Source organism: Galleria mellonella, unplaced genomic scaffold (genome assembly GCF_026898425.1).
Source record: "Galleria mellonella isolate WM207_F2 unplaced genomic scaffold, CSIRO_AGI_GalMel_v1 utg1053, whole genome shotgun sequence".
Lineage (NCBI taxonomy): Eukaryota > Metazoa > Arthropoda > Insecta > Lepidoptera > Pyralidae > Galleria > Galleria mellonella.
The window spans coordinates 962,329-974,859 of NW_026441968.1; the positions used below are offsets into that span (position 1 = coordinate 962,329).

The window sequence follows — 12,531 nt, forward strand, 5'->3', positions numbered from 1 at the left end:
TGGATTTTCATCAGAACTTCTGTGAGACAAATCTCAAAACAAAATTAAAAGTTTAAATATAGAACTAAAAAAACAATCGCTTATAATCGGTAAATATCTTATTTCTTTTTTCCTTTCTTATGGCACGGCACAAAGTGCATCCGCCAAAAAGAAAGTTTGGGAAACAGCATTTTTATTAAAAGAATCTTCAATTTTAAACATAAATATGACTATAATTAACTTTATTTTTAAAGAATTCGCGCCATGTGTTAGTGTTGCAAGTATCAATTTCTTTTTGTTATTTGACAGATTGCTTTCAAAATCGAGATTTGAACATTTCAAATATGGATTCGATGTCGGAATTAATCAAAATGACCGTTATTTTAATTGTCATTACCGATTATCAATCTTAGCTTTATAACCTAAATTTTGTTATTGTTTAAAGCAATATGGAAAAATAATGAACGTCCATCTACCGCATTCTTATTCTTTGCCTACGCATTATTCTTAATAAATAAATAAATAATATAATTTGTGCGAGAATATAAGTGGACTGTATGTACGATAAGTTTTTTAAAAGATCTGAGAATGCGAAAACCGACAAATTGTTTTAAAAGTATTTAATAGAAATCTATCTAAAGTGAACATAATTAAATATATAAATAAAGTTAAATATTATAAGGGATTATATAATCCTAATAATATTTTATGTTACAACCGTCACCTATTTACCTTAATCTAAAGTAATCTATACAATCTAAGGTTTATACATACATACATATCTGTCACGCCATGCCTGTCTCCCATTAGGGTAAGCAGAAACAATGGAACGTCAAATGCTTCGATCCTAACAAACCTCTTTAGCTTTTTCCACATTCATCAATCTTTTCATACACGCTCGCCGTTTACGAGTACTTTTAATTTGTTCCTTCTTCAGCACGTCGCCTATTAGGTCGACGTACATCCGTCTAGGGCGGCTCGTATCGACATCTCCATTCATTCTTGCTTGATAAATTTCTGTCGTAATTCTTCTTTCATCCGACCTCTCCAAATGGCCAAACCATCTAAGGTTTATGTATACATAATATTCAAGCTTTTAGAAACTATCCAAGTAAGTTTGGGTTGTATGATTATATAATAAGAAATTGTCTAAATAACAAATTGTATAAAAGAACAAGAAATTGCCCAGAAAGAATGATAAAATAAAAACTGTAAATCACACAGAATCAATGAATCATTGAATTAGAGTTGAATAAAGTAACTAAATATAAATAGACAACAATCGATGTCAAATTTTTTGTATACAGGTATATAGTAGTATAATAATAGTACAACTCTCTTGTTCGTAAAAACTGAAATATGCAAGTATATTCTAACTATTAAACTTACTTTGATCTAAAACAAGGAAGTTACAAGAGAACAGTTCGATAGTCAAAATAGGTTTATAAGCTGTTTGAGGTTTATATGAATAAGGGGTTAACAAAATTTATTATAATATGTAGTTGCTTCAAAAAGGTAACTCATATAATTTTCAGGTTACGTGAATACGAGGCCACTGCCATCTCTTATAAGGTAGTGATTATTTAATAATGTATTGGTTTTGTGGTCTGTGGTCGGCGTGTAGGTTTGTCGAGTGTCAGTATTTCGGTATTTCAAGTGTCACTACAATCATTATAAATATTATTGTCTAAATTAAAAATTATATTAAAATATTTCATTGAGGTAATTGTTTTTGTTTTGATTATTATCAATCGAGACACATTTTGAAATTGTGTCGCTATTTATTTTTATATTAAGTAAACTTGCAAGGCACTTTTGTTAGCAGGTAAAATATTATTTATTTTGATTTAAGACATGGATAGTAGTTAAATTTCCTTGTCTAGAATGTAAAATTTACAGAAATTACATAAAACATTAAATAGGTAATTTTGATTGTCTGATTACTATATCATTCCTTAGTACTTGCGAGCTCGACGTCTTTGTAATAAGCTATACTTACAATGTTGTTTTTTACTCACTTTATTTTAATTTCGTCTGAATTTATATAATAGTCGGTGTCGTAATTAGGCGACGAAGGGAACTGTGGTTGGCAAATGCCCTGCCAAGCGTGGCAATTACTACTGCTGGCTAAATTCCCCCAATGGTCTTAAGGAACGATCTTGTAAAAACAATTCAATGATGTCTATCTCATTTATTCTAAACCTGGATTCCAGGAGACAAGTGGCTGGTGTTGTGTCTCAGTATGCTGTACCTGGCGAAGGGACTCTTCCACAAAGTGGTGCCTGTAGATCAACAGTTGGATATTGACTATGCTAGGATATTCAGGTGGGTCATTTTTAATAGGTAGAAATACAATTGTATCTCCGACTGCGCTACCGGTATATGCTGGTGTGACACCAGAGAGTGATGATAGACGAGGTTGTAATGACAGGTCAGATGGCCCAGCGTGATGAATTCTACAAGGATTAACTAGGATCGTTTCTAGGGGGAACCACGTTGATATTGATATAAAAGGATATATTTCTAGGACAGTGGCATTTAGACCCCATTATAAACATTCGCATTATTTCGTTTGTAATGGATAAACTCAAAAAATATGTAACTGATCTAAAAAATTCTTTCACCTGTAGAAAGTCACACTGTCGATGAGTAACTTGGATTGTCTTATTTTAAAAAAATAAATGTGTGAAGAAGAAGAAAGCGGATATGTATATATATATATATATATATATTATTTAATGAGACATTGTACAAGTGAACTACCAAATATTGACTACAATACGGTAAAGGTGGGTATGTCTGTCCCACTTTTATTTTTACCGTCAAATATCTATGTGTTTGCACATGATCTTGTTTTGGTGTGAAGGATGTCAACATGACAGTGAAATTCCAGGGTACGAAGGCAAAAAAGGAGGGAGACCTATGTTCAGCAATGGACAGATAATGGCTGAGATGATGGTGACAATAGAATTGAATATATTCATGAATACAGCGGGTCTACTATATGTCATGTTTCTTGTAAATAAATAAATAAATACTATGAAATGAAATTCCGAAATTTCGGACTCAACTTCGTGTTTTTGTCCATACCAAAATGGGATCAATAAATGGAGTTTAACATTTTGTTCGTCATACATCCTATCATAAAAGTCCAAAGGAACAATATTTTAACATTTTTAATATTTCCAAATGGCATGTATTATGAAATTTTAACATCAAATTTGTGTTTCGTTTGGCTCCGAAATATCGGAAAACATTTCATGATAGACCCTCAGATCGTTGTATATATCATGTGACAAATGATATAAAACGTCTAGAATTGAGTTGATTCAGAAACTTTGTTTCCTCAATTTCGCTCGACTAAGAATTAATCTCTGAAGATTATTATGCAATGTGTCCACTGTTGGACCCTGACAAATAAAATAGCCATATGTTCTACTACAATAGATTTGACATTTCTTCTTCTAAATATAAATATACATTAACTAATTACAATAACATATATATTTGATTATGCATACATAATTTCAATTTTATATAATATTATTCTTATAGTTGCACCATGAAGGTCAACATAATATAGTAAATAATATATAAAACCTTGCAGAATGTCATCATCAGAACACTTGTTCCGAGTGCCACAGTTGTACACTGCCTCCCGAACTATGAATCTTAGGCGACCCGGAGGAGGCTCCAATATTCCTAAGTGAATGGATGGTGAGTAATAGAAATTGTTACCACGGTTCTCCATATGAGTTGGAGCTAGTTGTGCTTTTTTTATTGGATCACAATGTAATGGTAACCCAATCTGCAAATCAATCTACCAGAGGGAGACTTTGTACAAAAGTCGTTTGTTTGGTTACCTTTGTCCCATTCGTGTTTCTACCGTGAAGTAGTCGTGTTTGCATGGCTGAGTTTCGGTTTGAAAGGTGGGATATGACGTGAATTTACTGGATACAGAGGAATAACACCTGAGTCCTCAGGAATGGCAACGCATGGGGGTATCATGGGCGAAACAGTATACTCTGTTATGTCTATAGGCGACGATTACCATTTTCCATCAGATGGGCCGTCAGCTTGTTTGCCATTCTAGGTTGTATAAAAAAAAAGTATAGTATACTATCAGTATACTGGTATGAACTGATGATATGTAAGACGAACGATAGGTAGGAATGGAAATAGGTCAGTGGGCCCATCCTGACAAATTTATCAATAACAATAATTCGGAATCGGGCGAGGATCGCTGCGGTGCGGTAGACGGGTAGCCCGACGATAATAATGAACTATGACAGTTTCATTGTTCGATCAATCACGACGAAAATTGATGGCAGAGGGAGAAATTTACAAAAATATTTTTACTATTTCATTATCATTATAACTGTTCAGTAATCATTCATTCTGACTCGTTCGTTCGAGCTCTCTCGCTCCAGCCACTCAGCACGTATAACACGTCGTCACTTTATATATAGTTTAAAATAATAAATAGCATTTGGCGTTCCATTGTTTCTGCCTACCCTAATGGGAGACAGGCGTGACAGATATGTATGTAAAATAATAAGTATTCAATATTACTAAGTACCTTTGGACTTTACATCCACTACAACCTGCATACCATAATAAGGTATATAAATACTATACAATTACTACACGAGAAGGTTATTTTCACCGCCCCCCATCTACCTTTCAACATTATCTAGATAAACCGCTCGAAGGTATTCCAAATGTCGCAGTATATTTTGATGATATTGTCATAATTGGTAAAAATCACTGAAATCATATTAGCATACGCTAGTTGCCAAAATTTAGAAATTAGTTTAAAAATATAGCTTGGTATCTATTTTACCCCAAAAATATATTATTTTAAGAAAAATAAGCCATTTTACTTAGAAATTTAGCGTTTTTAAAAATGAATTCTAAATTGACATCGTAAAAGGCCAAAACTGTCATGGCGTCTTAAATGACGTCACGCCTCGCAAAACATTCGTGTTTGTTTATAACCTCAATTATTTTTATTAGGAAATAATGAATCCCTAATATTATAAATACTCTGCAATGCCCCAATGTAAAAGTACAACGATAAAACCACCGAATAAATTATTCATATACGTTCCTAACAATAAGCAAATACGTAAAAAGTGGTTAGAAATAGCAAGGAGGCAAGATGCTTCTAATATATCAAGTGACTCAACACTTTATTTCTGTAAAGATCATTTTGATGTAAGTATTAAGCCAATTTAATGTATCTATTAAATAAAGGTAAATATAAAGTAAAAGTAATGAATTTAGCAAAATCTAACATATAAAAGCATACCCTTATAGGTTAGGTAACCATAAGTTATAAAATGATAGGACTACTGCTATTTGCATTGGTGAAACCTGATTCCATGGCGAACTATACTTGTCTTTCGAGATTAAATTTAAAATACACTGTATCGATCTAACAATTATTGCTGAAAACGAAAAATTTATCAAATAATCTATTCACTGTATACGAAAATGCCAGTAACATGAGGCGTGACGTCACGCTTCTCTGATTGGTGTTCAATGTCACGTGATTTTGTGCATTTTATTTTTCCGTAAATATTGGTAATCCTTAATTATTTTAATGAAAAAAGTGTTTTTATTTGGTTACTATATAACATGATTAATCATAAGAAACCCTATGCCAGTCGATTTATTCTTAGTGGAAACAAGCCTATTCTGACCATAGTACTTGGAAAGCGAGAAAAGGATACTGTTCTGGATTACTGTTCGCCAAAAATGAACGAATGTTATAGTTTTTACTACTCTTTTCTAAATTTGTCTTCTTAACCCTTAAATACCTGAAGTTGCAAATTTGATACCGAGGTTATAAATCGCATTGGGCGTATACAATCGATTTTATTTTAATATTTGACTGTTTACATGTTACCAAATGTTTTTTCAAAATAAATATATAAAAATATCGTTTTGATTTTTTTACTATTTGTCTCCATTAGTAAACACAGTAAGGGGTACACTATATATATATTTTTTATTTGATTTAAAAAATCAGGCTATTAAGGGTTAAGGACAAAGATTTGTCTCTGAAAAGTGTAAAATGAATGATATTATAAGAGTGGAGGTTGAGGGCAACACTAGCAATCTTAGTGACCGCGCGTCCCGCGCCGCTAACGACGTCACGTAGTCACGGTCGGACAGTCAGTAGTCAGTCTACAGCGTACGGCTTGCAGTGCGCACACGTGCATTTCGGTATACGGTGTAGTGACGTCACCCTGATAGTAATAGTGATACCCTCTTACGTGCAATTGACTGAAGTAATTGTTATTGGCCAAAGACGCCACTTCCCACACCCGGCACAGTCCCAGGACTCGTGAAGAGTGCTAACCGGTAAGTTTTCTATTCTATTTCAACGTTTGCGTTGCAGTTGTACGAAGTCGTCCTTCATTCGTTGTACCTCAAGGGTCTATTCTGGGGCCATTCCTATTTTTTAGTTTATATTGATGATTTCGCTTTTGCCATGCGACATGCAGGATAGATGCGGCGTAGTATTGTTCGCAGATGACACTTCACTTGATTTTTAAAGTTGACGCATTGGTCTAAAATTATGACGATGCAAATAGTGCTTTGCTGCGCCTCTTGTATTGGTTCAATTTGGCTCAGTGTTCATCGAGACTGTCAGATTAGTTTATTTTCGTTACTTTCATTGTCAAATAATATAATTATTAGGGTACGAGTAGTTAATTTTAAACCTTTCTTTGCGTTAATGATAGATTATACTATTTTAAATAGATAGATAGTTATACTAATAGTAATACTCTCATTACAGTATGTTGCTAGTTTAATCGACTTGTTATCAAATAAATTTATTATAATGTTCTTTTTTTTTGCAGTGTATAAATTCCATCGATCCATAGAGCTACAACATCCATAAGAGCTACCGACATGGATAAAGAGTAAGTATCAAAAAGTTTTTATTGCAATATATTAATATACTATGTAAACAGTGAAGCTGTATAATTAGTGTTGACTTTTTTCAAGTAATGACATTTTCAGGATCTAATAGAGATCTCGCTTTGTGCATACAATTTTAACCATTAATATGACATATATAACAACGAATGGACAAAACAGTCCTAACAACACGAGCATAATACTTTATTTTTATTTGTTTCAGAATAAAATTAGAAGCAGACAGGTTCGTGTACCATGATAGTCTAAAAGATGAAGACCGGAAGAAAAGAAAGACGCACAAGAAAAGTAGACGGGAGTCTGTCGATGAGTACGAGAAAGACTATAAGTCAAGAAGCAGTAGCAATGGTAGAAGAAGTCACACGAAGAAGTCTCATGATAAAGACCATTCATTAGACGAATTAATGAAGCGGAAAGAACTATTAGAAGCATGTCTAGTAGCTTATAAGTCTGATAAAAGTGATGGTGAAACGGAACAGCCATCACATAAGAAGAAAAAAGATCGTGATTATGAGTACAGACGGAGCAATAAACACATGTCTATTAAAGACAGATCATCAGAACGCGATAGATACAAGTGTAAACGATATGGGGAAGATTTAAGACAAATCATAAATAGAGAGCGTAGGAAGGAAATGGAAAAAGAGAGGGAGTACCGTGAAAGAAAAGAAACGGAACGAAATCGCGAGAGAGACGTGGAGAGGCGATCTATAGAGATGAAGAGGAAAGAACGGGAGCCTCGAACACGTCAGACGCGAGACCGGTCGCCGATAGTGCGTCGTGATCGCGAACGCTCACGTGATAGAAACCACAGGCGAACCCACAAACATCAGGTAGGGTCGATTTTTAATTAGCAGTGAAATTTTTAAAATAAAATTTACAATACATGTAAAAATGTGAAAGCTAAAATATACATACTATATTTCAGAATTCAATCAATGAAGTGGCACAAATAGTTCCATGTTCAAGTGACGAAGAATCAAATTTGGTAATAAATACAGATGATGATGAAGAGATAGAGGAGCAGATTATCGAAAAGAGAAGAGAAGAGAGGGAACGACTAATAAAGGTAAGTACTGTTGATACAAGTGATATAGATGTTTAAATTGAAGTCTATCATTATATGTTACAAGTCATTAATTTCTTTGTTCTATTATTTTAGAAGCTCCGTGGTATCAACAATGGCCCATTGGAACAACAACAACAGCAGGTGGCAGTCTCCACCTCACCGGATGTAAAGCCGGACAATATGAACTCTGACATTAAACAGGATAAATGTGAAACAAAAGGAGAAAGTGACCAAGATGAGACCACGAATTCAGACTCCAAGAGCGATGTAAGCGGGCTGGCCGGGAATATAGACAATGAGTCCAAAACTAACATCAAATTGGAGAAGTCAGTGAAGAGCAAGTCGTGGGACATGTTCGCTGATCAGGACAGCTTCAGTGTTGATGTAAGTATTGTTTATAATATTAATTCCAGATCATCTCTCTTTCTCTTTTGATAGTAACAAGACACTTTACAACCGAGCACAGAAAGAAGGATGTGATAGATTCGGTTGTTTTGTTTTTTATTTTAACGAATGTCACTGTCATTTCTAAACTGATTTAAAAAATCCTTTTTTTTTTAGTTGAAAGGAAGTTGGATTAAAGCTTTCATTGTAATTACAGACGTCTACAGCTGGAAAACCAAGAAGTGACAATGCATTAGAGAACCCTTCATTGATAGACAATTGGGATGATGCCGAAGGGTACTACAGGTATGTAAGATTTTTGTTCTATTAGTGCAATAGAAAATAACTTTTGACACACAATTTGCCATATATTTAATGAATTATAACAAATACATGAATATTCCCTTGATAACAGCTAGACATAACGAGACAGGACCGAGAACGAACCATGATATATAGTCAGAGTGTGGCATTAATATACTATGTTTTATGTACAGGGTGCGAATCGGCGAGAGTCTGGACGAGCGGTACAATGTGTACGGTTACACCGGCCAAGGGGTGTTCTCTAACGTGGTGCGGGCGCGGGACCAACGCGCCAACTGCGATGTGGCCGTCAAGATCATCAGGAACAATGCCATGATGTAAGTATACTTTCTCAACTACTTTCAGAGTTTCGCAATTTTTACTTTTATTTGGTAGACAGACAGACAGACTAAATATTTAACATGTTCAGACATCGTGAAATAGTTAATGTTTACATTCATTTCCACCACCCACCACTTGTATATAATTCGACTTATTAAACGATCCATTCCATCCGCAGGCACAAAACCGGCCTCCGTGAGATAGAAATTCTGAAGCGTTTGAACGACGCCGACCCCCACGACAAGTTCCACTGTTTGCGCCTGTCCCGGCATTTCTTCCACAAGCAGCACTTGTGCATGGTGATGGAGCCTCTGTCCATGAACCTCAGGGAGGTGCTGAAGAAGTACGGCAAGAACAGCGGAATACACATCAAGGCGGTCAGATGTTATACGATGCAAATGTTGTCGGCGCTCGAACTGTTGAAGAAAACTGGCATTTTACACGCCGGTAAGTTATCATACTTGAATTATTAACTTTTCAACGATGAAATTATAATTTATTTCCGATAACGCTTATAAAGCTCCTTTGCTCTTATTATGTTATGTTATAATGCAATTATTGATTTTTTGTTCACAGACATCAAACCGGACAATATACTCGTTGATGATAGTAAGCTAACGCTTAAACTATGCGACTTCGGTTCCGCGTCGTGTGTAACGGAAAACGAAATCACACCATACCTGGTCTCGAGATTCTACCGGGCGCCAGAGATCATCCTCGGCTCCGCCTACGATCACGGCATAGACATGTGGTCCACGGCGTGCACTGTATACGAACTGTCCACCGGCAAAATAATGTTCAGTGGGAAATCCAACAATGAGATGCTAAAATGTTTCATGGACCTGAAAGGAAAGATACCAAATAAAATCATAAAGAGGGGACACTTCAAGGGGCAACACTTTGATGCAAATTGCAACTTTTTGTATCGTGAGCTGGACAAAGTGACCGAACGGGTAAGTAGTATATTTACTTGTTATAATATAGATTTGGTTTCTGATGGATGAAAGTGAACCAGTCATAGGTGAGGGAGGATAAAGTAAGATCAGTTATGAAAAAATGCTTTTGATAAGTTTATTCAATTGGAATGTCGTGAGGTTTCATGTCTACTATTTTTTATAACCGCGTTTATCTTTCCCTTCGCAGGAGAAAGTGGTGGTGATGTCAAATATAAAGGCGACGAGACACTTACAATCGGAGCTGGCCCCGCCGCACGATCGTCTCCCCCAGCAGGAGGCCAAGAAGATAACGCAACTCGGAGACTTGCTCGAGCGAATGCTGACGCTCGACCCTGCCAAGCGCGCCTCCGTAGACCACTGTCTCGCGCATCCCTTCATCCAGGAGAAGATATAGTTTGTAGCCCACGACCGCTATAGAGCGGTGCCATAGACAACCTGTGTTACATTCAATGTATTTTTTTATTCAACTATCGTGATGTTTTTGGTCATGTATAAATAGTGTAATAGTTTAGCTAGTTTTTATAACAAATGGTTCGTTTGTCATATTGTATTAATCTAGAACAGAGCTGTCCAAACTAGATAGGATCTAGGGCCTATTCCTTTTTCATTAATTTTACAATTTTGTCAATATAAACATCAATATCGGTAGTAACTAGAAAAAATTGGGGGGCCGCATGTAGCCCGCGGGCCACGGTTTGGACAGCTCTGGTCTAGAATTCTTCAAACACTGTTTCATTTAATTACATTGATATAAGTTCATGTTTAAAAGTAACTTTAACCTTGGAAATGTGTAAAATCAATACACCTGTTATTTAGTTATTAAATTACTTAATAAATTATTAAGATATATACATTTGTTTTAATTCACTCGGAAACCTAGTCACCTCACACCAAACAAATTGAGCCAATACAGATTAGTTTAGGTAGGTTTTTAAAAAGAAACTATTTTCACTGGAAACATTTATTTCAGTATATTCAGGATAATCATTAAAGGTAATTGACTCTTAAAAGGCTCTTTATATTACATATTAACTTAAAAATAGCTAGATTCTATTAACAGTCAAGGGAAAGCAAAAATGCTAAGTTTAAGCTGGCTAGGCACCAATTAGGATATATATATATATATATATATATATATATATATATATATATATATATATATATATATATATATATATGCCTGCGTTATCGGTATACACTGGCGGAGCACCAGAGGGGTGATAAGTGAGGATGAAAAGGCAGGTCAGTTAGCTCATCGTGACGAATTCAACGATATATAATAAGTCACGACGGTTTATATATAGGTATTGATAGCAATGGGGACTAAATAAGAAGATTTTAAGTAGTATTTTTAGTAAATCTTCAGGAATACAATTATGAAGAGCGCGTACAATGTTTTTCTTTAGCTCTTATTGAAACCCCTCGTAATTGTCTTCTGTTTACAGACATTATTTAATTACAGTTTAGATTTATCCGACGCGAATAACGACTAAAGAGCTAAAAAAATTTACCCAATACTGTACCTATTATTTTTAAATGCTTCTAGAACAGCTCGAAAACAGCAAGGTGTCGAGCGAGGATGGATTTTCATCAGAACTTCTGTGAGACAAATCTCAAAACAAAATTAAAAGTTTAAATATAGAACTAAAAAAACAATCGCTTATAATCGGTAAATATCTTATTTCTTTTTTCCTTTCTTATGGCACGGCACAAAGTGCATCCGCCAAAAAGAAAGTTTGGGAAACAGCATTTTTATTAAAAGAATCTTCAATTTTAAACATAAATATGACTATAATTAACTTTATTTTTAAAGAATTCGCGCCATGTGTTAGTGTTGCAAGTATCAATTTCTTTTTGTTATTTGACAGATTGCTTTCAAAATCGAGATTTGAACATTTCAAATATGGATTCGATGTCGGAATTAATCAAAATGACCGTTATTTTAATTGTCATTACCGATTATCAATCTTAGCTTTATAACCTAAATTTTGTTATTGTTTAAAGCAATATGGAAAAATAATGAACGTCCATCTACCGCATTCTTATTCTTTGCCTACGCATTATTCTTAATAAATAAATAAATAATATAATTTGTGCGAGAATATAAGTGGACTGTATGTACGATAAGTTTTTTAAAAGATCTGAGAATGCGAAAACCGACAAATTGTTTTAAAAGTATTTAATAGAAATCTATCTAAAGTGAACATAATTAAATATATAAATAAAGTTAAATATTATAAGGGATTATATAATCCTAATAATATTTTATGTTACAACCGTCACCTATTTACCTTAATCTAAAGTAATCTATACAATCTAAGGTTTATACATACATACATATCTGTCACGCCATGCCTGTCTCCCATTAGGGTAAGCAGAAACAATGGAACGTCAAATGCTTCGATCCTAACAAACCTCTTTAGCTTTTTCCACATTCATCAATCTTTTCATACACGCTCGCCGTTTACGAGTACTTTTAATTTGTTCCTTCTTCAGCACGTCGCCTATTAGGTCGACGTACATCCGTCTAGGGCGGCTCGTATCGAC

The 12,531-nt window shown here is 34.7% G+C and overlaps 1 protein-coding gene across 2 annotated transcripts; it reads left to right on the forward strand.

The window, feature by feature from the left end:
• The first annotated feature begins 1,614 nt into the window (after window positions 1–1,614).
• LOC128202601 (serine/threonine-protein kinase PRP4 homolog) lies at window positions 1,615–10,833 on the forward strand. 2 transcript variants are annotated; one of them, XM_052903478.1, is made up of 12 exons: window positions 1,615–1,701; window positions 2,193–2,304; window positions 3,587–3,696; window positions 6,852–6,914; window positions 7,136–7,763; window positions 7,859–7,999; window positions 8,093–8,383; window positions 8,601–8,689; window positions 8,881–9,024; window positions 9,207–9,475; window positions 9,605–9,981; window positions 10,172–10,833. In XM_052903478.1, exons 4-12 carry the CDS (start codon window positions 6,904–6,906, stop codon window positions 10,376–10,378), a joined length of 2,157 nt encoding a protein of 718 aa, XP_052759438.1. In that variant the 5' UTR covers window positions 1,615–1,701; window positions 2,193–2,304; window positions 3,587–3,696; window positions 6,852–6,903; the 3' UTR covers window positions 10,379–10,833. The 2 variants fall into 2 exon arrangements, with proteins under 2 accessions (XP_052759438.1, XP_052759442.1); XM_052903482.1 differs by having other exon boundaries at window positions 1,665–1,804.
• Window positions 10,834–12,531: the final 1,698 nt, after the last annotated feature.